The sequence below is a fragment of the Rhamphochromis sp. 'chilingali' genome (assembly GCF_963969265.1).
Source record: "Rhamphochromis sp. 'chilingali' genome assembly, chromosome: 15".
In the NCBI taxonomy this organism is placed as follows: domain Eukaryota; kingdom Metazoa; phylum Chordata; class Actinopteri; order Cichliformes; family Cichlidae; genus Rhamphochromis; species Rhamphochromis sp. 'chilingali'.
Genome location: NC_137942.1, coordinates 17,490,976 through 17,518,165, shown reverse-complemented (window position 1 = coordinate 17,518,165; position 27,190 = coordinate 17,490,976). Strand labels below are relative to the sequence as shown.

General features: G+C 42.2%; 3 protein-coding genes across 3 annotated transcripts in view; 2 read left to right on the top strand and 1 right to left on the bottom strand.

Annotated features, from left to right (window-relative positions):
* The window catches only part of lmtk2 (lemur tyrosine kinase 2), a 33,462-nt gene extending 30,794 nt beyond the window's left edge, over positions 1-2,668 (top strand). Inside the window, exon 14 of the mRNA XM_080904224.1 lies at positions 452-2,668. Coding sequence (XP_080760350.1) covers positions 452-480 — 29 coding nt within the window. The 3' untranslated portion in view covers positions 481-2,668. The remainder of the gene's footprint in view (positions 1-451) is intronic.
* A 1,533-nt stretch (positions 2,669-4,201) lies between these two features.
* On the bottom strand, positions 4,202-16,708 carry tecpr1b (tectonin beta-propeller repeat containing 1b). Its single transcript, XM_080906480.1, has 26 exons — positions 16,670-16,708; positions 16,378-16,477; positions 14,488-14,720; positions 14,213-14,395; positions 13,935-14,057; positions 13,709-13,831; positions 12,982-13,156; positions 12,309-12,409; positions 12,018-12,119; positions 10,999-11,126; positions 10,287-10,900; positions 10,071-10,186; positions 9,793-9,948; positions 9,541-9,690; positions 9,274-9,431; positions 8,909-9,036; positions 8,486-8,579; positions 8,265-8,361; positions 8,096-8,175; positions 7,957-8,013; positions 7,702-7,876; positions 7,481-7,616; positions 7,200-7,292; positions 7,004-7,110; positions 6,502-6,621; positions 4,202-5,200 (listed from the first exon to the last, which is right to left on the bottom strand). Exons 3-26 carry the CDS (start codon positions 14,710-14,712, stop codon positions 5,060-5,062), a joined length of 3,582 nt encoding a protein of 1,193 aa, XP_080762606.1. The 5' UTR covers positions 14,713-14,720; positions 16,378-16,477; positions 16,670-16,708; the 3' UTR covers positions 4,202-5,059.
* Positions 16,709-21,988: 5,280 nt separating this feature from the next.
* bri3 (brain protein I3) lies at positions 21,989-27,104 on the top strand. Its single transcript, XM_080905976.1, has 3 exons — positions 21,989-22,571; positions 23,562-23,670; positions 25,809-27,104. The coding sequence occupies exons 1-3, from the start codon at positions 22,421-22,423 to the stop codon at positions 25,939-25,941; spliced, it is 393 nt and encodes a 130-aa protein (XP_080762102.1). The 5' UTR covers positions 21,989-22,420; the 3' UTR covers positions 25,942-27,104.
* The last annotated feature ends 86 nt before the right edge of the window (positions 27,105-27,190 follow it).

The following is a 27,190-nucleotide window of genomic DNA, read 5'->3' as shown; positions in this document are numbered from 1 at the left end:
GCAGGCCAAACTGGTATACAGTCTTGAATGGATAGCTCAGTATTTTAGGAAGAAAATGTCCATGTCTGTGCAGTAAATACAAAACTTTAATGAAACCTTCCTCACTCAAACCTGAGTCTTCTCCTGATCTTTCACATATTAGACCCATTTGTAAACCACTACACTGTACAGCTACAGTGTGCCATGTGTATGCATCAAATTCACAAACTTAGGAGGTGTGCATTCTTACTGAGCCCAGCTATTCTTGAATTGCAGTCTTGGTTCTAAGTTAAGCTAACCAATCTGATTCCATTGCGTTCCTAATTTTATTATATGTATGCAAGTGTCTGAATATATTAAGATTATGTTTAATTTGATGTCCACCACTGTCATCAGAGTTTACATGAACAATAAAATGGTTGTGTTTTCAGGGGTTTTACCAGATGACTAAACTTGTCTTTGTTCACACCAGGAAGCAGCGAGGACGGGGAGAAAGACTAGGGTGCTAAATGAAGGGACCGTTTATCTTCACACTACTGTGGAATGAAGCTACTCTCTTTTTTTTTTTTTTTTTTTTGGGAGAACAGCCGAATAAGGACAACAGACGATGCAGTTTGTGGGGACAAACTGCAGATGCTTCTCTCAGGCAGAACTATTCTCAGCGGCGTGGCCATGAGAACAAAAGGCTGTAAATGGACATTAGGCAAATAAGACGGACGAGGCCCAGTCCCAGTCTGAGCCACATCACCTCTCCAGCTCCATCTGTGTGTGTGCGTGCGTGTTTGTATGATTTTTAGTTCAGTGCAATTAAAATGTTTTGGGGAGGGAAAACAAACTAACTGACGTAGCTTCTAAATGTTTGCTTTAATGCCTCATCATGCGCATTCCAGGTGTTTGGCTGCTTCTTTTTGTTGTGTGTAAGTGCACTCCTTTTCTAGGACTTTTGCTTCACCAAAAAAAAAAAAAAAAATTATTTAATTAAAGAAAATCAACCCACTGGGCTGGTAAACGTATCACCACAGCCAAACAAGAATAAGCTCTTTGATTTCACACACACCTAAAACTGACAGCTTAATTTGTTCACTTTGCTCCTTCATGTCATGTGATTATTTCCGTGATTGCCTTTTATTTTAAAAACTTCCTGTTAAGTTTAATCACAGTCTCCTTTTTGGAGAGGAAGCCATGTGTGTTGTCTTTCTGTAGCAGCATTTGAATTAACGGGTTGTAACTGCTGTAGGTGCAATCCATGCATAGGATGACTGGAACACTACACTACAGAGGCGACACACTGTATTGTCCTTTATGTTTTAAAGGAACATGTATAGTAAGCGTAGTCGAAGTTTGGAGAAATGTCGGTAAGAATTGTGGGATTGTCATATCAGTCGTTAAAGAGGCGACCCAGCTGTAAGACAGTTGTGATGAATAACTTAAAACAAGTTGTTGTTGCTTTTCTTTTGTAAAGCTTTATTTTATCCTTGCGAATGTGCAGGAAGTCGCTTTGATGGTTGTCTCGATTACTTTGTCACTGGGTCTCATTCCAGTGCCTGATGACGCTGAAAGACAAAGAGGCTGCACCCCTCGATTGATGATCGCTACAAAAAGTTTAGTGGTATGATGTTTAAAAAAAAAAAAAAAAAAAGAAGCTATTTTTAAATGTAAGGATGAAGAAAATGTCATGAGCTGTTTGTAATCAAATGTGCAATGAATTTCATAAATTGGTTTGAATCAGAGTTTGTAGGACAAGCTGACGAGCGTGTGCAGGGACTTTAAGCTTTCACAGCAACTTACTACTAGAACAACGACAACAACGACAAGAAACTCAATGCTGCTGCTTTTATAAACCCGAGCGTTGTGGGCGGAGTTGTTTGCCTTTTTCTTTTTTCAGCTTTGTGTCAAACTTCACTATTTCAGATTGCATTTCCATCTTAAATGACCCTTTCTGTTCAGCTTCTGCCTCTGAGTCTTATCATTTGCGGGGCCGTACGTACAGGGATGTGCATTCGTCGCGATCACTTTCTGTATAGAAGCGCAATGCAAATGGTTATAGATGAAGACAGACCTTTCCTCACATTTTTATGTACAGCTTTAAAATCTCTTATTTGAAACTGTAGGGTATACAGTTAAGGCTTTCCTTTCCTTGAATATTTTGTCGCTGATGATGAGATGAGAAGCTGTACTTCACCCGTAATAGCTACATGTCCGTCTCACCTGCCCCATACAGACGACACTGTATCCCAGACAATGTTATCCTCTGTTTAAAAACCAGCAGCCTGTGCTTCAGTTAAACTTGAACATCTATTTAAGGAAATCTTCTTTTATTTCACTACAGTATACATTTGCTTAATCTTGCACATTTGAGAAATGTAACTTAATGTTGAACTGTACTGATGTGTATATAAATGTTAATTTTTCTTTTTGTCTGTAAATGATGGGAAATTATGTAATTGAGTTCTAGGTATGAGGTTTCATTTTGTAACTTAAACTGAGTTGAATCAGAGGAACATATCACAGTCATCAGCTACAAGCAGTTAAATTAAGACAAACAAGCAGACGTGAAGTCATTCTGTCCTTTAAACTTGTAGAATTAAAAAAAAATATTTTTACTTCATATTGATCATGCTTAGTGTGATTAAAATGTTTATAATTACACTGTTTAATATGAAAATAAATGCAAATGACTTCTAATAAAGGTTTGTGGCTCGTTCTGTTTTCAGTTGATAATCATGCAGGAGATTAACACGTTTAATTGGACTGAACACGAGTTGGTGTATGAGGCTCAGGGCAGGCTGCACGGGTAATCTTAAGGCCTCGAGTAGGTTAAGATGTCAAAATGCACAGTGCCACATTTGGCAAAAACTAAACAAAGCAAATCAGCAAAAATACCTCATCCCTGCTGTTGGTGTACAGGACCTGTCACCAACTCCACCATGAACTCCCCTGTATGCCAAAGTGCTCTAGAGACGAATGCAAGCAGTCTGTTTGTTGGCTAAAGCTCGGTCCATGTAACAGATCAATGATCTCAGGGGTGGCAGAATGACCTAGTCAGCTTTTCAACATGAGCAACGAATGATCGCAAACATCACTTAAACTGAAGCAACGCTGTAAAGAAGAGTGGGGTGAAAATTCCTCCACAGCAATGTGAGAGAGACTGATAGTCACTTATTGTTGCTAAAGCTGGTTCTAGAAGCTACTAAATCCTTCAGTGTACTTAAAGGTTTTTTTTTTTTACAGGACTGAATACAGAACTGTGAAACAAGTTTCAGGGAACTTAGAAATGTGTTGTGAGAGTGGCTGTGTAGTATAATATAATGTTAATGTTAATGTTCATTGTGTAAGCACAGGTGTAAACTGTAAAGCTGAAAATATCAACTATCCGATTATGACCTTCCGTGTTATTCAGTGCAGAAAAAAGCAGGATTTCCCACTGCAGCGAGTGCCACTCCCTTCAAGAACCAGAACAGTTCTGCTTTCCATGACCGTTTAATCAAGCTGTCAGTTGAGGATTTATTTTTCTCAAACTACAGACGGATCAGTGTTCTTGCTGCACAGGGTTTAGAGCCAGCCCCAGTTTAAGCTGGGGGATGAAGAAGTAATACACACTGCTGTATTACATTTTCAACATCCCACGTTGAGTAGCCTTTTGAAGTTTAGAGCAAAAATACTTTTGTGTGTGTGTGCGCATCTATTTTGGGATTATAGACTAAAAAATTCTTTCAAATATACTCAGTTCAGAGCAGATTAAAATGGCCTATATGTGACAAAGGTCTTTTTTTTAAATGCAGGAACATCCTGTGATCAGTGCTGGAAGGTCAGGGATTTGTGCTGCTGCTGAAACATCCACCAATCAAAACTGCAGATTGTGTCTCGGATGTTTGAGATTCACTGCAGTGTGATACGTCTGCAGGACTTCACAGCAGACAGCTTTTGCCTTTAATCACTCATTTTAACATTTGTGATTGTCTAATGAAATTTTTTTTTTCACAGCTCGTTTCAGCACTTGTGTAACTTTACAAATATATGGCGGGTTAACCTATATGCACATACAGAGGGAGGAATTCAGGAAACATCCTGTGCACACCTCTGTAACAATATATGAAATTCTTTGGCGGATGAGAAACACTCAGTACATAAAAAAAGAGAATAAAATAGCAAAGACGTGGAAAGGGTCAAACTTCCAAAGCCAGCTTCTGTGAAATTATGTCAAACCACAAAACGGTATTTCCAGACGTTTATTTCACATTTCAATGCCCCGGTAAGATCAATGCACAGCCGTGGTGACATTCAGACCTGCTGCAGTGTTACGGTCATAGCAGGTATCTAGATGTGTGTATATATCTATATCTATCTATAGAGATATAGATAGATATATATAGATCTCTATCAACAGGAAGAGCTTCTCATTTTATTGCAGAAGGATAGAAAGGTATTGCCTGGCTGTAAAAAGCAATATATTTTTCCCCACACAAAGTGAACGTATCAAATTTTTTTGCCAGTCATAAATACACTCCATTGCAAACATGTAATGGTCCAAAGTAAACGGAGAAACACAACTCAACAAACGCATCATAAATAAATGATAACACATTCAAATGTACATGACAGGCAACTCAAAACACAAAAACAAATAGAACAAGAGTCTACAAACCGATAACAGCTTAGGCTACTCTGGGATTGTTTGAAGTTCATTTGGTAACCAAGCCTTAGCCCTTCATCATATCCCACCTTCTTAGGTTTTATCAGGCTGCTGTGGAGAAGAATTAAAAGCTATTGCTAGATCCTGTGACATCCAGTAGCCAAAGCTTAGTAAGAGCAACAACATGCGCTCACTTTTTTCTCTGTTTTGTCATCAGTGAATACTGACATGATTTCTGCCCGGGAAACAAGCCAGCGAGTAACATTCATCCATCGATCAAGTTTCAAATCCAGCCAGTCCAAACCCATGGGTGTGATTGTGCATGTCCCTTTACACGAAGGGATAGGAGTTCGTTGAAATGGTCTGAGGAGAGATGCTGTGTATAGATCCAGGCACAAACAGGGCTGAGGAAAAAGAACGAGAAGGAAACGGGAGGCAGAGAGAGAGCTACACGCTTGTGGCGCTGCCGTTCGCTTGAGTCGGACGCTGCGGGTGGACCGGGCTGCGCGATGGGCCGGCGAGAGGAGGGTGAGGGCCTCGAGGAGCCTCTGCTGAGTTCCCCCTCACACTGATGTGCTCCCACCCTCCCTGGAAGTCAAACATACGCAAATGATAAGAAATACTAGAAAAAGCTTAAACAGCTTTAACTGTTTTTGAATACTTGCATGTGATTAGCAGCACCTGCCTGCTACTTCCGCACTTGATTCCTATAGAAGAGGTAAAGTTGGACTTTTCCAGAGTTCTTCTGCATTTTGGTTTAGATTTTGTTAAATAAATGAAAACACTGTAATTTGTTGTTGTATTTACCTTATTTTAAGACCTTGTATCTACCAGATAGATTTATTATATTGTGAATATGTACATCTTTAGAACTGAAAGCGGGTGTTACTTCATATTACGCTGACTGTATATATTTTGCTGGTTTTTAAAGTGCAGTTAATTTTAACCTAATTATTAGACAATTAAAAAATAGCTTTACTTCAAATCTTAATGCTAAGTTTGAAAGGTGCCTTTTGCCAATAGCCTGAATTCTTCAATTCAAGTAAGGAGAACATGATGGCCCTGCCTAAAGCTTCTGCTTATGTTGATTTAAGGCTTGATTCATAGTCCTGTGTTGGATCCCTGCAGAGCTTCTCTCTCGGTGTCACTGTTTGCATACAGAATATACTTCTCCATCAGTGTGTCTGCCAGCACGAGTGAACCTGAGCTGATCATCTTGCACTCTGCGCTAATAAATAGGGAATAAGATTTAGTTTACACTGGCAAAATACTGGCTGTTGCGCGAGCTCTGTTAAGCATTTGTTTGACAGAGCTATTACCCCTCTGCTAATCATTACACTGTGTTTACTCTGCATTTGATTTTTATTGGCAATCATACCTACAGCGTAGATTTATCACAGTACTATTAATCAAGCTTGAGTGGTTTATGCTCTCTTATGAGAGCCACTTTCCCTGTATGATTTCACAGAGCTACATTGAGGTTAAAAAATATGTGAAAGTCATCCTTTTGGTTGTTTCTTCACTACAGCACCGCATGAGTATCGATCTGCAGATGAAAATTGTTAAAAAATTCATTCTTCTACTGAGATCACTCCTGATCAGGCTTCAGTGAGCAGTAGACTAATCAGCTGAAGGGGCTGGATGCATCTCACATGTCCTGTGTCAGAGTTTTGCTGGATTTTTTTTTTTTTTTTTTACTGTTTCTTACCACAGGAGTCCCAGTTTCCTCAAAGTTTTTAGGGACACACTGCACACTATGCTGTGATAATAGCTTTTTGGGAATCGTTTTTTTGGTGCTGGGATACAATATAATAATATCTTTGGCATCTTTCAGTTTCAACTGAAGAAATGGGAACAGTTTTTGCAACAGGTATCAACTAGGAGCTCACCCCTATCCCATAGTCCCAGGACAGGCCCTTGGGCTGCATGGGTCCCACGCTCGTCCTGTGGCAGACGGCTCCGGGAGTCTCAGCAGGGAAACCTGGAACTCCGTCTGCTATGATCCACACCTGGAGAAAACAGCATCGCTGACACAAACTCCAGCCTTACAACATGCAAATGTAGTTATTGATGGATAGACTTCTTGTTTTAAGCCTTCGCTTGAGTTTATTTAGTGTTTATTACACTCAGCTAAGTCTCTGGGGTGACGGGGCTTTTCAGACTTTGGTAACTGAATGCTAAAAACATATCTGTTTAGATGGGCAACTGGGCGATATGAATGCAACAGGTCTGCTATTATGTAAAGTTAATTTGAATTCTCTTAATGCTTTGAACTCCAGTTTTACTATAAATGCAGTTTCTTTTTTTATTCCTTTTAATGTCTTTTAGATTCTGTTTTACTTTTAATTCCATTACAGCTTGTTTGCTTCTGGAAACTGTGGTAACACTGACCTGGTCCAGCGGCCCCACAGAAACCTTGGAGGCATTGTTGGAGATGAGCTCCCAGGCGGAGCCCTGTGGGTAGCTGGGGGTGAGGCCCTGTCTGTACCACAGGTTACCTAAATGACATTGACAGAAGGTATTGCCATTTAACTCATGTTCTCGCATTTTAATAGACATTGGTCCAATAAAATATAATATTGCTCACTGTTTTCATCCACAGCAAAGACAGAGGTCCGCCCAACAGAAAGCTGTCTGAGGGTCTGTCTCAGGGGGGAGGGGATGTGGTACCAGCACTCTCCTGCAGAGAGACAAAAGCTCTTGAAAAATAGACAAAGTCTGGCTCTCTTTGGTTTCTCGCTGTTATATTAGTCGATGCATGCACTCACATCATAAATCATTTAACTTTATTCTCTTTTCCTTCAGAACACATTACAACTTTATGACTTATGTATATGATTCATTATGAGATTTATAAATTTAACTGACCTGCAGGGTTTTGTGGGGATACTGATCCTCTGTAGAAGACAGCTCCATCCTTGGCAATGGCCCATACCTGATTGGCTCCACCGATAGAGATGGACTTAAAGGGCTGGTCAGTGCCCACGTGGAGCCACGAGCTGCCCTATGTGGTCAGACCCAGTGAGGTTAGAGATGGTTAGAAGTGTGAAGTAACTACCTATAAAACAGATCCTCAGCACGTTTCTCACCGCAGGGTTTTGGAGGCTGACTCCCAACCGACACAAGACATCTCCCTTGTCGCTGAGGGCCCAGACAGGGACCTGCTCCATTTTGCTCTGGGCCAGGCATGGCATCAGTGAGATGTCACTCAGGCGGATGGGTGGGACCTGATTCCATGGAGCTTGCAATGTGATCTTACACTTCCTGGGTGTGGATATGTTATTGTTAAGATGCTGCAAAAACTGAGCGCTACAAAATCCCAGCAATGCGAATTGTGCGCTCACCTAGTCCATCGTCTGCGTCTAACAAAGTCTTTCATGGTTTTGTGGCCATGAAATGTCCTGTAGAAAACAGATGAGTCAATAAAAGGGAAGGACTTCTTTCGAGACACCCTAATAAAAACAAATAAAAAAGCTTACGTACGTGGGAAAGTCTGCAGCATACTGCCAGCCTTCTTTGTCCGTTCCTCCGGGGACGCTGTAGTCCACGGCCCACTCTGACACCTGAAACAAATGTTCATGGCAGAGAATGCCAGTGAGTCAAAAAAAAAAATGAATATTTCGGAGGAACCAATCCCTCGGATTCTACCTACCCAGGACCACTGAGGGGAGGGCGGGTATGTGCTGCCTTTGATGCACTCCTTCAGGCCGCTTTCATCGCTCCACATAGGGCGGTCTGTAGGAAGCCCTCTGGAGGAGTAAATCACAAAGGAATGGTGTAAGGTGGCGAGAACAGCTGCAAAGCTTAAAATAAAGTGCAAAGACTTAAAAACTGTAAAAGATGGGGTGGGGTGTGTGCGGGGGGCAACCCTACTTGTCTGTATATCCAGTCATAGGGTTCCATCTTTGATTCTCATACACATGCACGCTCCTGACGTCGGTCTGCTGGTGCATCTGAACGGCACCTTCTGCAGAAACGAAGAAACATTAAACTTTCATGCAAACAAGGGAATGAATATTTATGCATGTGTATCTGTGTGTGCTTCTACAGTGGCAACAGATGGAAGAGACTTTAAACTATGCTCAAGCAGTTGCACATCGAACTAGAACATGCGAGCAAGAAAAGAGCAGACTGTTGTTTTTTTTTTAGATATTTACATGTTAGTATTTTATTTATTTGGTAACAATCAGTTAGCTGGAAAAAGTTTGGCTTTGCTAAATAAGAACATGTTTTTATTTTGAAGTACTCCTTGTATAGGTGTGGGGACATGGGTAATCGTCTACAGGACATGTTTACCCGGGTTGGGCTGTTGCTCACAGCGCCCACTGTAGACCCAGGCGGTGCCGTCCCACCCGATGCCCCACACCAGCCCCAGACTGTTAGACTCTACACAGCGCAGGTGGCCGTGGATCTGGCACCAAAACCTGTAGCACCATACAGCGGAAGCACCCAGCGTTAGCTCCAGTATAGTTAGCACAGACTGAAAGTGATTAGATGCTCAAATGCTACCCACTTTAACCAGACAGAGATGTATGTTAGCATGTTAGTGAGGCAGTGATTTAAAATAAAAACAGAGTAATGAGAAACCAGGTCAAGACAGTGAGAAAGAATGAAAAGACATGAAAAAGCAGACAGAATCCACTGCTCGGTATCATTCTCACATGAGGTCACAGGCCATGGCATGCGCAGGGGCCTCCAGCGAGAGGGACGGCTCGTGGACCATGATGTCTCCCTTTGATGTGGTGGACCACAGGGCCTGTTTGGACGGGAGACCTGTGATCCCTCGACACTCACAGCAACAGTCAGACAACAAGCACAACTGAAGACACAAAGCAGATCCAGAAACAATGGAGAATCTGATCAGCCTCACTGAAAAATAACAGATGGGAACAACTGTCAAACTGCTTAATGATGCATAAAGCTGTTACCCAATCACTCATATCCTTTTCGCTTTGTGCTGCCAGGACCAGAGGCCACCTCTGTTTGGTCCTTTCGGCAGTGTACACAGCAAAGGCATAGTGGCAGTCCCTGAGCACCGGAACCAGCGCCGTCACTTCATTTATAAACACATGAAGGTACTGAGACACAGAGAATGAACAGAGAGTGACCGAGAGACATCTATCTGTGCTTTCTGACACTTCTTATGAGACTTTAACCGGTCGCAGCTTAACACAACCGACCTTTTTCTCATCATACTGTGTGTAGTAAACAAAGAAAATGCTGTCCTTTTTGCCATCTGACTTGGTGGACTGCTCGAGAGCAACGCCCACATCGATCCAGCGCTGAGGTTTCCAGTCTCTCCACCAGCGCAGTGTGCCCTTACGCACCCACACCGACTGATGAGAGAAAAGGAGGCACAGATGTAGACACGGACACAGCCGAGGGTGTGCCATGAATATAATGAATCCAACACTTAGAGGAGCATGTTAAGAGACATGCCAAATATAAGCTGTCTTACGTTGCTTCTTTCCAGCGGTTTCTTGCTGATCTCCTCTCTGTGTTCCTGCTGCTGTGGCTGTTTGTTCCAGGCGGCTGACTGGACTGGAGTCAGTGACAGAGAGGTGGTGAGAGGACCTGATGGACAGAGATACAGCTCACACAATCATTCAGAGACATAAAATGGAGCAAAAACACAATATCACAATATAAGTATTGTGACTGGTTGTCCATATACCTGCAGGACTAAGCCAGCTAATCTGTGAACTCGCATCCACGTCGCAACCTCCACCGGAAATCCAAGCCCACACTGGTCCTTCCTCTTCCCCCACTCCCCGAGAGCTCTCCAGAGTCCCCAGGGCATAAGTGGCAGCCGCACTGCCATCGCCCGCTGAGGGCCCTGCCGTTTGTGCACCTCGAGCCGCCTCTGCCCCCTCCAGGTCCACGTTCATCCAGGGGACATCGTGCCCTCCGGCATCAGGGGTTTGGAGTACTGGGGCCGGAGGTGGCTCCTCACGCTCTTCCTGCGGCATCTCTGTGATGGACGGTTGCAGCGCGGAGGTTCTGTCACGATCGGACACCAGGCTGTTGATGAAGCTGTCACTGGCAGGAATAAAAGGCTTGGGGGCATTCGTTTGGGGGGCTAAAGGAGCATCTTCTTTTTCCTGTGGAGGCGTAGGTGAGTCAGAGCCCCCTAAGGGGACTACAGAGGGTGCTTCTGCTTCTAAGAGGGGGGTGTTAGAAGTGCTGTTTTGAGGGTCGGCAGGACCCAACTCTGAGTCTGAATCAGTGCAGCTCAGAACGGAGCCCTGTGATGCCTCAGTCAACTGCCCGTTGAACTCACAGTCATCCCTGTTAAACAACACACATGCAAACACACACGCAATACTAAGCTTGAATGTGCACTGTACTTGCCAATTAAAATATGCAGTTAATTTATTTATGCACACCTGGGCGGAATAACCTCTTTACTATTGCCCCATTGGGCAGAAACAGGGATCCAGCCATTTCCACTTGGCTCAGATGGGGTGACACCTATTCTAAAATACAGGCCGCGGTCCTCACCGACCGCCCACACCTAACAGGAGAACAGAGAAAAAAAGCAAAACAAATGCTGTAACATAAAAAATAAAAGACGGCTATTGATGTACATGCAATATTTACTTATTGAGTTATTAAATAGTTTTCACTCTCAGTAATCGCAGGAAAGTATTCACTCCTCAATAACACATCAGAAGCTCTAGCAGGACACAGGCAAGTACTACTTTATAAGGCCATATACTGTAACACTGGCTCCTGCCACCTCACACAAGCCATTCCCATAATTGCAACCCTGAAATATGAAATATGGGATACGATGACAATGGCTTGGCCAGCTTCTAATTAGGGAGTCTTCCCCTATGTGAGGCGAGTAGGAATATAGTCTGGGGATATATAAGGCTGGGCCTGCTGGGACATTGGCTGGAACGTCTGGCTGTGCTCTTGTTACAGGACTACAGGCAAGAGAAGGAGGGGGACATGGGTGAGACCGAAAGGGAGGAGGTGCGAGATATGGGTTTGCAGAGCTAGCGAAGTCTTCAGCAGTAAGGCACAGGATCGAAAGCTTTCTGCCTCACCCTAAGACCTGATCTGGTTTGTCCTGAAACCAGATCCAGAGTGACAGTAACGCGAAGCAGACAGAGGTGGTAGCAGTCAGAAGTACAGAAGCTGTGCAGAGCAGGCACCATCTGCAGTGGAGTTTAAAAGACCCAAGCAGCAAGAAAGATCGAAGAAAATCTTATCCTTAATAGTTAAATTTCACCCACAGGCCCACTTCAGTGGCAACAGCTAACCTATTAAATCCACATTCTAAGCATTTGAGGAATATCTTTTCATATAAGCAGTATTATATTATAAAGTCGACTCGTTCAGCTGTTTATTCAAACTGATGATCCGCTGATGAAATGTTTCAGCTCTAAGCTGTCCTAACCTGGTCATTCAGTCCTACGTCCACCATCATCATCTCCCCTCCGATGCTGATCCAGCCAGAGCCACAGGGGTTGTGGGAGTTCACGCCACGCCTGAACCACACCTGGATTCACGCACCGACGTTGGGGTCATTACTCAAAAATGTATTTTAGTGCAGTAGCAGTAATTCAGTAATACAGTTTACTTCTTTTTAAATCAAAGCATTTGTTTCATTTCAGTCTCAAGAAAATTGCAGTGACGCTGTCAGTGGGCTACAATGCCCTAACATAACTGCAACTGACTAATAACCCACCTTGTAGTCCTTAGTGACCACCCAGACCACACTGACTCCTACAGCCACGTGAAGCGCTTCAATTTCCTTTCCCGGTGATTCCACCTCGAGCCACGACGTGCCTGACAGAAGAAGAAGAAAATGCTTTACAAACGCAGCACAAAGGCAAGCCTTCCTCATAATGAGGACGCCGTCATTACTGAGAAGCTTCCTGTTGAGTTCTCAAATCATCTAAACATGAACAAACCAGATGTGATGTTGATTTTTATCTTTAAAAGGGAGTGAGTCTTCCTAATTCGATACACACTCATATTTTTAAGTTTTAAAAAAAAAAAATGTTTACAATTTTTTGCCACTTTCATGCCTTTAAACCTTTACTTTTGATACCGACCAGTACTACATGTTGTATGTTTACTAAGACTGACAGTTGGAAATGCAATGAATTTCACTTACTACTTTCTAGATATGTCATATATCAGTGGGACTGTGTTATAATACTTTTACAAAAATGATCATAGCATTTAAACTGCATTATTAATGACTTTCAGAGCAGCTACATAATGATTCCTAACTGAAAGAGTCCCAAAATCACTGAGTGATTCTGTATGAGAGATTGTTGAAGTAAAGAAAAGGGGACCAGAGTGAGACATAATGGAAAATTGTTGAGTAAATGTGAGCTACAATGACAGCTCACCAGTGGGACTGTCCAGGCTCAGGCCAGTTCGCACCAGCAGGTTCCCATCCCAGAGCAAAGCCCACAGCAGGTCTCCAGGACCAGCTGATATCTGAGCCACCTCCTTGGGCACTTCAACTTCTTCCCAGCTGGTCCCTTCTGGCACACGAGGGTGGATACCCTCTCTGAACCACACCTGCAGGGTAAAGGTAACATCAGCAGATCATCATCTGACACACCCCTTCATTTAAAAAGACAGATCCATACCATGTTAGGTGGCTGAGCTCATTCTGGGATAGATAATAGAGCATCAATTTTAACTTGATTAATCATCAAGTTAGTCACGATTTAACTGGTTCATGAGAAGCCTCGTGGTCAAGGACCATATGAAACTATATGAAGTCATGCTGCCCTCTTGCGGCTAAACCTTAGAAGTGGCCTATGCTCAGCATGAGAGGATCCTGTTGCAACAGAATACATCATTAATCTTGAACTGTTTGATCTCATGAGATTTAAATGTGTTTGCGAATGTGCTTGATTAAAGCTTCCACAGCATTGTATTGAGGTTGTTGGTGGAGAAGCTTTACACTTCCCTGAACAACAGCAGAATGTTTTTAGAGCTCTTTAAACTTTTCAGGAATTTTCTGCACTGCCATAACCTCTTTTTTTAATCTTATGGTACGGTTATTCATTTTAATACACATTTATTATGATTACAGTAAATGGGTCCTACACACACATTGCTCACCTGTCCCTGTTGAGACACACTCCAGAGGTAGGGATACCTTCCGGACTGGTCGCTCATCTCCCAGCCACCACAGCTGATGTCACAGAGCGGCAGTGGAGGTTTCCTGGGATTGTCCAAGGGGATCTGCAGAGGAAGACAAGGCTACTGTGGTAATTCTTTTGCTTTGTCTCATAGTGAAAGTAACATGATCATATAGAAATACAGAATAAATGGAGACTTTTGAAACCTTTGCCCAAGTGCCCTGTGCTATGTATCTTCTGTAGCGGATCCACCGTCTACGACGGACACAAGAATTCCACTTTTTGTCAGGGGAGAAGTTGGCTGGGAAGTCAACAGCATACTCCCAGCCCTACAGAGTCCAAGGTAGTGAGCATGTGATTAAAACTGGAAGTATTTGTTTTAAATATGAATTAAATATTATGAGAAACAGAAGAACAGAGGAAAGACAGGAGGATGTAAACAATGGGTTTGTATGTGTTCACGAGGAGCTGAGTTATTTCTCACCCCAGTCTGGCTGGGTTCTCCTCCACAGGTGTGATCCACATACCAGTCTCCCTCCCACTCCCAGCTGCGGGAGGGCAGCTGGAAGCTGTGGAGTGGCTGGGGATTCATTCCGGTCACATCGCTCCATGGCCAACGGTCGGTGGGCAGCAGTGTGTCAGTAAAGCCATCCACTGGGTTCCACCTCTGAAAAAACAAACATTAAAAAAACCCCACAAATTTAGCATTAATCATCAGCATCTCCATTTACAGCGTTAAAATATACAACCTTGTCCCACCTGGTTTTCATAGGTCTCCTCCCGGTAGCGGATCGGGGTCTCACTGGGCATCATATTGAGGTAAACATGGTGGTCACAGCCGATGCCCCAGCAGCGCCCCTTCCCTGCAGAGACACGTTTGAGCTCTAGCAGCGAGTCATCAGCACGTTCCCAGCGCTGGCCGGCTGTAGAAAGGCTGTACACTCTGCCGTACACGTCCACAGCCCACAGAAGTGTTATTGGCATGATGGTTCCTGAACAGGAACAAGAGGACAACACTCATCATTCCAAGCTGTGCCTTATATATTGTAAAACTCTCTGCTCATAGCATCGAAAAGCATCCCTCACAAATCACAAATGACTGCATTATTAAAAGTGTTTTATTTAAAAAAAAAAATCATCAATAAATAAATAAGTGTCTAACATATTTTCAGGAGTTTTAGGTTTATATCTGTTACTCAAAAATAATAACATGCAGTTAGGTCTGTAAGTTTTTGGGCAATTACATATTTGTTGTAGTTTTGCCCCTGTATACCAACACTGTGGATTTAAATCAAGTAATCAAGATGTGATTGAAGTGCAGACTTTTTATTTGAATTCAAGGCATTTAACAAAATTAGGAATTAGAGTAATTTTTATAGATAGTCCCTCATTTTCAAGGGCTCAGTAGTAAGGAGACAATGCTCAATGCCAGATGAAAAACATGAGCAGATAAAAGATCTGGAGTTGATTTGAACCTGCTGTTTGAAATCTCAATATGAGGTCCAAAGAGATGCAAGTTTAGGCCATTGTTAGATTAAACAATGGATTAAAAGAAGAAAAAAGAAAAAAGATAAACCAATCAGAGTGATAGCAAACATTTTAGAATTGCCAAAATCAACAATCTGCTCCGTTCTTAAAAACTGGCCAGTCCTGAAAGGCCACAGATGATGGATGAAGTGGATGATGACAGAATTATTTCCATGGTAAAGAAAAACGACTTCACAACATCTAACCAAGTCTAACCAGTTTAAAACAGGGTGCACAACACTGGTTCCACTCCTGAACAAGGAAGCCAGATTAGACTTTGCCAGAAAAGAGGGCAGTGCTTCAAAGTGCAAATTAATACTAGTGGAAAATAAATATATTTACTTATATTCTTAAAATGTCACTTGACCTCAACCCAACAGAGCAGCTTGTCGGTCACTGAAGACAAAACTAAATGCAGAAAGACAAACAAACCAGCAGCGACTGAAGGAATCTGCAGTAAAGGCCTGCCAGAGCATCTCACAGGAGGAAACAAGGTATTTGGAGGTCAAGCAGTCATTGGCTGTAAAGGTTTTTCACCCAAGTGTTAAAAAACAGTCCTTATTAGTTTGTCCAGTTACGTCTGAGCCTCTGAAAATTGTGTACTATGTAGGGTATAAAAAAGCTGTATGTCCTAAACAGTTAATGCATTAATTTTACAGTGTAGAGTTTCAGCTGATTTAAAGCTGCACAGTCGTAATTGCTAGAGTTACCTGATGGTAAACAAAAACGTAATGGAGCCAACTAAACAGACTCAACTTTATCTTCTGTAAAAACAAACAAACAAACAAAAACGAGGAAGTCGACTTTTATATTGAAAAGTTTGACCGGAAGTCTTCCTTTTATGTTGGCTGGCTGGCTTGACCCTTGTGTTATCAACTGATACTAATCCGCTACAGTATACTATGTCAAGGCTATCCATTGAGCCGGGCCCTTTTGTTTGCCTCTCGCATAAACAGAAGTAAACAGAAGGAGCTCATCACATCAGCGTTTTTATTAACCTGCAGTTGTCCAGGCTGAACTTGTTATAGATGACAGACAGCAGTAAAGCTTTACGCAATCACACACAGGAGCTCCAGTAAATCCAGGATCAGAAACACTGCACGGGCTACCGCAGCAGCCTACCTGAATATTGGTATCCGATCCGCGGTCGTCAAGGGAATATCCACAGGCGCGTCATGACATCAGGTGCAGCAGCCGATGCCTGTCATCTCTGAGGCCCATGCTGGGACACATTCAAACCCCCATGTTATTAACAACAGACGGGATGTAACGCCTGCTATGCAGCATGATAACACAGTTGATATCTACTAAGATGTGCCGCAAAGTCGGGTATAAGCTGTTTACATCCTCAGGGAACAGGCAGCAGTCAGCTGGCGTCCCCCCCACACAAAAAACCGTTCCAACTGTTACTTACGCATGAGGCTCCGTGACGCAGCAGCACCTCTGGGGAGAACAAATAAAGTCATCCATGCACACAGTAGTATTAAATTCACATTCTGGACCACAGGAATCCTCCGTGCAGCTTCCACTCCGCAACAGGAAATGGAGGAAGTGCTGCTATGATTGGTTGAAGCTCGGCAGGAGCGTGGGATCTCTTTCTCTCATTGGTCGAACACCAGAGCCCATGATATATTTTTTTCCGACCGCTGCAGCTGATCAGCAGGCATTTTTTAATAATTTATTCAGCGCCAGATGAATTATTGAAGCGCGAGCTTGATTACAGTTTGGAATATTTCGCCACAAACTCGAGTAACAAAAAATAACTTAACTTTTGAACCCGATGGGATATGTTAAAACCGGCTCAGCACCTTGGACAGGCGCACTTTGATCCACCTGATCTTCAGGAAACAGTAGAAGCTTTAGACAAAGTGGATGGCCAACCCTGGGACAGGCTCAACTCTGCACGATTTCAAAGACGTCCTCCTTTCTGGTTGTAAGAATGCTGAACAACACAGGGGCGTCTTTGGATGGAAAGGAAACCTGCAGAGCGTCAGTATTCCTGCCTGTGCCACCAACTTTGGACTGATCTACCGTCAGTGTTACAGACAGTCTTTACATCCGCCAACACCAGAGTAAAAATAGTCCCCTAAGTTCTACATTCAAAACATTACCGAATTGAGGTTGTAATATATCACAATTATCAAGCAACTGAAAAACTTTTTTCTTTCTTTGAATTACCTCAGTGGTTCCCAACCTGTGGATTGGGCCCACTGTGAGGAGACACAGGACAAAACTAAGGGATGTTAAGATGAGTAGGAAAAACTGAGAAAGAATATATTCATTTTGTGTGTGTGCATGTGTTGTTGTTGTTGTTGTTTATGTGAAAGTACTGATTTATTATTCAAACATACCTGAAAATAACTCATAGACTGAATCTGATAAATTAACAATTAATTAAAAGTAGCAACATTCTTTGCATGTACAGTTGTGGCCAAAAGTTTTGAGAATTACATAAATATTGGAAATTGGAAACGTTGCTGCTTAAGTTTTTATAATAGCAATTTACATATACTACAGAATGTTATGAAGAGTGATCAGATGAATTGCATACTCCTTCTTTGCCATGAAAATTAACTTAATCCCAATAAAACCTTTCCACTGCATTTCATTGCTGTCATCAAAGGACCCGCTGAGATCATTTCAGTAATCGTCTTGTTAACTCAGGTGAGAATGTTGACGAGCACAAGGAGGCTGGAGATCATTATGTCAGGCTGATTGGGTTAGAATGGCAGACCTGACATGTTAAAAGAAGGGTGATGCTTGAAATCATTGTTCTTCCATTGTTAACCATGGTGACCTGCAAAGAACCGCGTGCAGCCATCATTGCGTTGCATAAAAATGGCTTCACAGGCAAGGATATTGTGGCTACTAAGATTGCACCTAAATCAACAATTTATAGGATCATCAAGAACTTCAAGGAAAGAGGTTCAATTCTTGTTAAGAAGACTTCAGGGTGTCCAACAAAATCCAGCAAGCGCCAGGATCGTCTCCTACAGAGGATTCAGCTGCGGGATCGGAATGCCACCAGTGCAGAGCTTGCTCAGGAATGGCAGCAAGCAGGTGTGAGCGCACCTGCACGCACAGTGAGGCGAAGACTGTTGGAAGATGGCCTGGTGTCAAGAAGGGCAGCAAAGAAGCCACTTCTCTCCAAAAAAAAAAGGGACAGATTGATCTTCTGCAGAAAGTATGGTGAATAGACTGCTGAGGACTGGGGCAAAGTCATATTCTCCAATGAAGCCTCTTTCCGATTGTTTGGGGCATCTGGAAAAAGGCTTGTCCGGATAAGAAAAGATGAACACTACCATCAGTCTTGTGTCATGCCAAAAGTAAAGCATCCTGAGACCATTCATGTGTGGGGTTGCTTCTCATCCAAGGGAGTGGGCTCACTCACACTTTTGCCCCAAAACACAGCCATGAATAAAGAATGGTACCAAAACACCCTCCAACAGCAACTTCTTCCAACAATCCAACAACAGTTTGGTGAAGAACAATGCATTTACCAGCACGGTGGAGCACTGTGCCATAAGGCAAAAGTGATAACTACGTGGCTCGGGGAACAAAACGTTGAAATTTTGGGTCCATGGCCTGGAAACTCCCCAGATCTTAATCCCATTGAGAACTTGTGGTCAATCCTCAAGAGGTGGGTGGACAAACAAAAACCCACTAATTCTGACAAACTCCAGGAAGTGATCATGACAGAATGGGTTGCTATCAGTCAGGATTTGGCCCAGAAGTTGATTGAGAGCATGCCCAGTCGAATTGCAGAGGTCCCGAAAAAGAAGGGCCAACACTGCAAATACTGACTCTTTGCATAAATGTCATGTAATTGTCGATAAAAGCCTTTGAAATGTATGAAGTGCTTGTAATTATATTTCAGTACATCACAGAAACAACTGAAACAAAGATCTAAAAGCAGTTCAGCAGAAAACATTGTGAAAACTAATATTTGTGTCATTCTCAACTTTTGGCCGCGAATGTATTTTGGAACTAGTAAATGTGCCCATCTCTAAAGCACTTTGGGTATTTTGTTTTTAAAAATGTGCAACAAACTATAAATAAAATAGACATGACAGTGAACACAGAAAGGTTCAGACATTTTTCATAGTGCATGTTTGAGGTTTAGAGGATAGAAACAAGCATATCGATCCTATCGTGTTAGTATCAATCTGATACCAGTGCTGGTATTGGTATTAGTGATATTTAGGTTGATATGCCCACCTTTAATTAGCCTGGTACAAACAACAGCAACACACAGACAAATCACAAACACTGTAAGATTAACTGTACTAACAGCTCTTCCAAGCAGTGTCTGCCAATTTTTGATGGACGATTAACCTTTTGTGGTGTTTGGCTTTGTCTCCTTAGTTTTTCCTCTTCCTGCATGCTGTTTCCTGCATGAGGTTCAAACACTGTTACATTATAAACACCAAAACATGTCTGTGTCCACATTCCAACACATTTTCTCTCTGTTTTTGGTGAAACACTATATTTCCTCACACTCTACTGCAGCTGAAAATCAGGGGTAGGGAACCACAAACAAATAGCTTGCTAGGGTGACTCCTTACTGATTAGTTAGCAAGTTAGCAAAGAGATCCTCTGCTCAGAGAACTGCAGTAATTTTTGAGGAGAGACAAGATTTGGAAGATGATGAAGAGTTTTCACAAGTCCTTTTGTCTTTTTTGGATAAGACAGTGCAGACAGATGTGTCTGGCCTACTCACAATGGCCTTAAAATATGAATGAAAAATGAAGTTTGAGTTTTGATAAATTAGCAGGTTAAATGTGTTACATTCAGATATATTCATAGATGCTAATCTGGAAGTGCTTCTAAGCCTTCATCTGGTCAACTTGACTGTTTTATTAGACCGGACATGGTCAGAGTTGCTTTCCCCTCACCATCATTGTCAACAGCTTTCTTTGCTAATTTGTTGCATGAGTTTATAACTGATAAATCACTGAAACTGGTTTACTTGCTAATGCTAGCTGTGTTTCCACACAGAGTGCAGATTCCAACTGATATTAGAGCACTGAAAGCAGAGCCATCGGCAGCTTGCCTTGAACATTGCTCTCCCACAGGTTTACCATGAAAGAACAGAGGTTTATCCAATGCGCATGCGGAAACCACCAGACAAAAGCTTCTGGCCTCTCAGCTTTCCCAGCTCCAGTCATTGTTACCAGAAGATGGACACCACTGAAAATCAGAGAGGGCTACAGTTCCCTATGAGTAGAAAACAAGCCAGATTTCAACGACAATGGCCACAAGATGGCAGTAGAGTATAGACATAAACAGGCAAAGAGCTTCATGGAGGTGAGGTGCTGAGGAGCTGAGATGAAAGGAGGGAGTTTGCTTTATTAATGCATTTCTTTTAAAGATTTGCCCTGACATAGAGGACTCAAGTGCAAGAAGTATACATGTAACACACACACACACACACACAAACACACACACACACACAGTTTAATGGGGTCAATTTCTAGTCAATTTCTAATTCACTTCAAAGAAGTAAAGGCCTGTAGTGACCCCACACCTGCTTAATTTATATTTGGTCCATCCATATCCTGATTATGATTGACTCTTCCTTTGTTTTTGCTTTTCTCCATACTTGGTCACAAAACACAAGTAGCCCTCTTGTTCATAAATGTACTCGGGCAGAGTTAAATTCCAAATTATAAACCAATTAAAAATAAACAGCTGTTATGTATCTTTACATAAATGTCAAGGATGTACTGTGCAGCAGGCAGAGGTAGGACCCAAACATAGGACTCAGAGACAAGGGAATTAACTTAAGAAGGCATTTGCTGTGACACTGAACTCTATAAGAGGTACAAAGAAACACTAAAAGAAACAAACAAAGGAGAACTTCCGCTGAGATGAGAGAAAAAACTAATGTTAAGACAAGACCGATTAACCACAAGAGGAGACTAGACACTGATGGAGAGAAACTCAGAAATCACAAAGAGCTGAAGACTAACTAAAACATACTTAATACAAGGCGTAAAAATAACCATGAATATGAGAAGCACTGAAAATTCAAAAATAAACAGCATTCTGCCCACAAACTAGAAAACACTGGGTCATAGACCCCGTACCATAACAATAAATTATTATATGCGTGCTGATTCAGTAACACAGGAATGTGCACCATGGGCAACATATCAAAAGTATAAATACCACCCAAGAGTTGATGTTCCCATATAATATATTGATGCCCTTTGCTTACCAGGCATATGGTCACATGTGGCACCCACAATGCTAAACTTCAGGCTTCGAAACCCATTCTCAAAACTATCCTTTGCTACTTCCATATTGAATTTTCTTGCAATAACATTTTAGCACATACATTTTTTTTAATAATCTGCTGATTATGACTGATTGCCATTGCCAGGAATTTGCTAGATCGTTTAGATTTCTTCAGCACTCCTGTCCTCTGATTAAAGATGTGAACTCAATATTATGCAACGCTAGGTACTAATAAGGGCAGCAGTTATGTAAGTCACGGAGTAAACAGGTCTGGCTCAGACTCTGAGGCATGGAAACAACAGCCAATATGATGCAAACCATCCCTGAATTATGAGCAGAATATCACCAAATATCAACTGGTACCAGCAGATAATCGCTCTCTTTCTGTCAGTAAACTGCAGGCACTGCAGTGAGCTGCATGCAGCAACACACACACGGCCTTTTATTTTTTTATGCGCTGTCGCTTTAAGAAGCCTTTCACTGCGCAGAGGCGCTACAGCAGCTCATCACATGATTCTTCTCTTGTGACAATCCGAACAGAAAGGAAAAGCCTTTCCGACTTCCCGCTGAGTTTTGCTGAGCTGCGATGACAGATGACTGTTGTTTTGGTATCAGAGGACCAACTTTAAGGAGGGAAATGGAGTTGAGTTAACCATTACCAGTCACACTCAGATCATTCCCGTCTCTGAACTGGACGTTTGGGGTTGTTGCGCCGCCCGGGGGACAAAGTTGGCGCATGGAGAGGGACGAAGTTTCATTTTTGCGCAGCGTATTTTCTTTTATTTTGTCGCCACTGAGTGCTAGCGAACCTCCCGTAGCAACGAACGCCAAGTAGTTCGGTTTCGACCCCCTTTGTGTGCATGTTTGTGTGGCTGATTTGAGGTCAGACAACGAGACAAGTTGAGGACACGTTACGTCGGGCGAGATGGTGGACAGCAAACCTCTTCTCCAGGACAGACCGCCCGCCTACAACGTCGTCCCGGGTGCTTACGACTACGGCCCGCAGCAGCAGCAGCACAACTATGGGGCCATCGCCGCTGCGGCCCCGCCGCCCTACGCGTACCCCGCTGGTCAAGGCAAGTAGTCCCAAGTATTTCCGTCGTTTCCACGGTTAAAGCGCACACCGGAAAGTAAAGTAACTAACAAAATGTTAACCCACTTCCTTTTATGGTTAAATGAAGTCTATTGTGGGCCTTTATATTCTATAAGTCTTTGTGCGCCACAGAGGTTTTTGGCTATAAAGGGAACTTTTCGTGAAACGTGAGAGACTTCGAGTTTCGTCAAAGACTAACCAGTTTCCTTCACAAGGCGCTCCAATGTTGCGCATGCGCTCTATGCGAAAAGATCTGGGTTAACCTGACTTTTTTCTCTCTTGTTTAAATTAGACAATATCCAGATTTAAAGGAGTAATAATAAACAAATGCTGAGCTGCACAACTAGTCATCAAATCACCTTCGATTGATCATTTTTTTTCTTAATTTATTTGGAATCAAAATCATCTAAAGATGTGAAAGTTTTGACATCCAGAAATAATTCTTCTAGAGCGGAGGAGCTATGCTGTTGTATGTCTTTGTACTGCGTGACTGCTGTACATGAAGTACAGGCACTCATCACCTGACTGTGATTGTATAAGGGCGGCATTCGAGGAAGCAATCCTGTGCTTAAATCAAGTTCTTGTAATTGCACGAAGCTTCCTGTTTACTGAACCACATGTGTTTGGTCTTCTCAACAGAGAAACTAGTCTGTCTTTTAAGCTTTATGGCACAGTTATCATAAATCAGCGATGTGTGTGTGTCTGTGTTTAGTTAAGCTTCAGTTTTCTCTGAATGGCAAACACTTCTGAGAATTCTGGGTATTGTGTCAAAGGTCATTGTCTCACTTTGTGGTCTGCAAAGTAAACATGGCTGAAGAGCGAAATCAGCAGCCCTCCAGTTAACACTCCTGTTGGTGCTCAGGGCAGTTTTATTGCAGTCTACGTCAGTAATATCTGATTGTGTTGTTCGTGGTAATAAACACGGCCTTTGACCTGCATGTGACTTGTCTCACCTGCTTCTTTTAATCTGCAGGTTACCCAGCAGCCCAGATGCCCCCTGCTGTATCCCAGCAGCCTTACCCTGGGACTTACGCCATCATCCAACCCTCTGTAGTGGTGGTGGGAGGCTGCCCTGCTTGCAGGTGAGGACACGGACGTGTTAGAGCGTGGATAAGGGAGATCTGATAAAAGCTGCTGTGTTGCTGGGTGAGATTCCTAGTTGTACACTGAGGAAGAAGACAGTAAAAAAAACCAGCTGGTCCACTGATTATTCCCCAGATTAGCATGTGGAGTGTCATGTGCTCACCGTGGTTAACCTGGTTTCTGAGAACGGTTCTTTTTGAGGCTCAGTTATGGTCTGAATGCGCACGTCTTAAAACGTGTTTATCCCGGCGTGCGGTTATTTTGCATTTCTATTTTCACTGGTCTGACACATCTCCCACCAGGCCTGAAGTCTTATCTAACTTTAAGAAGATATGACTTTCAGTTACGGCTGACGGTTTTATGTTGTTTTCACTGTGACTGAGAGTCAGGTGACTTCAGCCTCAGACATGTGATGGAGGCAAAGGTGACTGAAGCGCACAGTTCACATGAATATCAAATGGAAATGAGATGGACTCTGAATTTGAATAATAAAATGTACTGTATTTCATTTCTAGGGACTTAATTGTATAGTTTTAAATTTCTCAAGTTCAACAGGATTATTTATAAATTATTACTAAAATGAGAACGCAGAGGTTTCTGAAAGCTGTTGTTACCAGTCTGTTACGGGAAGTGAGATCCACACATTTATTAAACATAATCTAGAAAAAGGAGAACAAAATAAAATTGGGTACTAACCTAAAACCAGCATGTGACTGAAATTAGAAATGACTGCAGCACAACCAAAAGAGGCGGCTATCTTGAAGGGAAAGCAGCTCATATAAGCTCCAAAAACAGGCAAAGTCATTTTCTTTTAATAGATAAATTCTTAAGTTTCTGACTCATTTGAATGATTAGCAAATCAAATTCAAATCAGAATATTGCAAATAATAATAAAAAAGCAGTTCTGATGTGTTTTTTCTCAGCTTTCTCAGCTCTGCAACTTAGTGGAAGATGAAGTAATGTATTCGTATTTCAAGGAGATTGTGGTGTTGATTGACTTAAGTAGCTAAAAATGCCATAAATACTTAACAATAACTAATTTTCTTCTTCACTTTTTTTTTTTTCTATTGAAAGTTTCTCCACTTCCTAAAATCAGAATGACGCACAGCTGTGCGGCACTTTATCATTTAAAAGTCGACATACAACCAAACGTATTTAGTCTGCCAGCAGTATGTCGGACATTCGGAAGACTTTGAAAAACACTGGCGCAGTTTTAGTCAGCATTTGTGGCCATGTTGCTGGGGTCAGCGACGGCCCGTTTCCTGGTAGCAGTGTCCAAATAAGTTGTGCAAACACCCATGACATGGCACATCGCGCGAGAGGTCAAACGGAAATGCAAGTTACTTTATTTTAGGAGCAATATAAAGGTTAAACACAGTTCACTGTCGCAGCAGGATCCAGAATTAAGAGGGAGAGAAAGGTCTGTTTTTATTTAACTGAATCTGAGACTCTGAGAAGCTACTTCGGAAAGCACCTGCTTTCATTTCTTCAGAGACTAGCTGAACGCGCTGCAGGGCCTCCAGCTGATTTACTGGCCCCACTGGTCGGTGCAGTGCAGTCACGGGACCAGCTCGGTGTTTACTGTCACTCTGCATAAAAGCTCTTCTGCTTTCCCGTTTCTTCTATTTTTATAGATTGTCAATCTTTGTTTCTTCTTTTTTTCTTGTTATAAATCAAAGAGTCTAATAAGGGACGGCAATCTGACACTTTCTGTCTGATTGTTTGTTTCTAAGATTTTCCTTTGAGTTTATTAGTTATAATATTGAACCAGATGAGTAAAGAGCTTCTGTTTCAAGAATGAGGTCAGACGCCAACTGAACAGTTTCCTCTTGATGACCGTTTAGCCCAAAACATCAGGCGTTGCTCGTACGAGAGGTAATTGGAGAGAGACGAGAGTTCTGAAAAATGTTGTTTGACGCATGTGATGAAGGTCAGAACTCATCAGAAAATCCTCACAGAGGATAAAAAAATCAGATCGAGGCGTAGGTGTAGACTTGGCTGATGAGATAAATGAAATATTTTAAAGGCTGGAATCACTGCTTTGGCTCTTAATGTATGTTGTAGATAAATAAACAGAGGTCCCATCCAAACAGTCCTCACTAATGCTTTCTGGTGTGTGTGTGTGTCTGTGTTACAGAGTTGGTGTCCTCGAGGATGACTTCACTTGCCTGGGGATCCTGTGTGCCATCTTCTTCTTCCCCTTGGGTATCCTCTTCTGCTTTGCACTGCGTCAGAGAAGGTGTCCCAATTGTGGCGCCACCTTTGGCTAGGGGGACCAAACTACAGCTCTCACACGCTTCCCATGCATATACATACACAGAGATAATCTGGGATTTTCATTTTGTTTTCTTATCCTTTGTTAATATTGCACATTGCTGTTATGCCATTATGTTATATAAATATATGTATACGACAAATGACGTAGATATTACCATGATTTTCTATTAGAGGCATGTGTAGAAATGTGTTTTCATCCGCGAGCTGAGGATCTACTCTGACATGTGTCCAGCTGTTGTCAGTGCCTTCACTACATGCTGAGTGATCATTCGATTCCATCAGTCATGATTTCTTTCGATGATTTCGCTCTTTATCTGAGGATCTGAGCAGATTCCTTTGTTTTGCCAAGTCACATTTAATCAAGGCATATGTAGTTTTTGTTTTTGCCTGGCCCTTTTTTTGTGGGTTAACCTTGTGCTTAGTTCACATTGCACTCGAGATCTTTGATGAATTAGCTTTTTGTTTTTCTAGGAAGTTCTTTTGTTCCTTATTTGTATCACGTGGAATGACACAGAACATGTTAGAGATGAATATAAATCCCTGGATATAAAGTGTTCCAGCTGAAACCCGAATCAGTGGACTTGAATTAGTTTTGTCTGTTTCTGTTTGTTGATATCATTTCTTGGGGCCATATTTGCACTGAACGTTTGTTTTCTTTTTTTTTTTTTCCTTTTCTGCTGAGTTGCGCTCTCCAGGGCCAATGCAGACCTCAGGTAGATATAATCTGAAATGCCCATGACTTTACAACCTCAATTGCGCAAGACTTCTTACTTTAAGAGGACACTCAAAGTCAAAGTGAAGACTACTCCTTTAAGAGTTACTTCAAGGAAGCATGCTGAATTTAAAAAACCGAAGCAATCTATCAATGTGTATAACATCTGGATTTTCCCTCCGCGACAAGTCAACGTGCACCATTCCTCCCAGCCAGACAATCAAGAATGTTCACGTCTCTGTATCTGCAGTATCACCCTGTCTACGTCTTCCATCGCAGCAAGATGTTATAAAACTGTCCCCCGACAGAAGAAAAGGATCTATAACTGGATGGGAGGGATTTAAACAAATATATCTTGCTTTAGAAAACACACTACGCACGCTGTAATGATTGAGGTTCTTACTTTTTATATGTTATTGTAATTAAAAATGAATACTATCTATATTTTGGACTTCTTGCCTTCTTTTCCCCTCCCAGATAAATGAATGCAGATGAAAAAGCATTTAAAGTCACTTTTTTTCAGATCAACA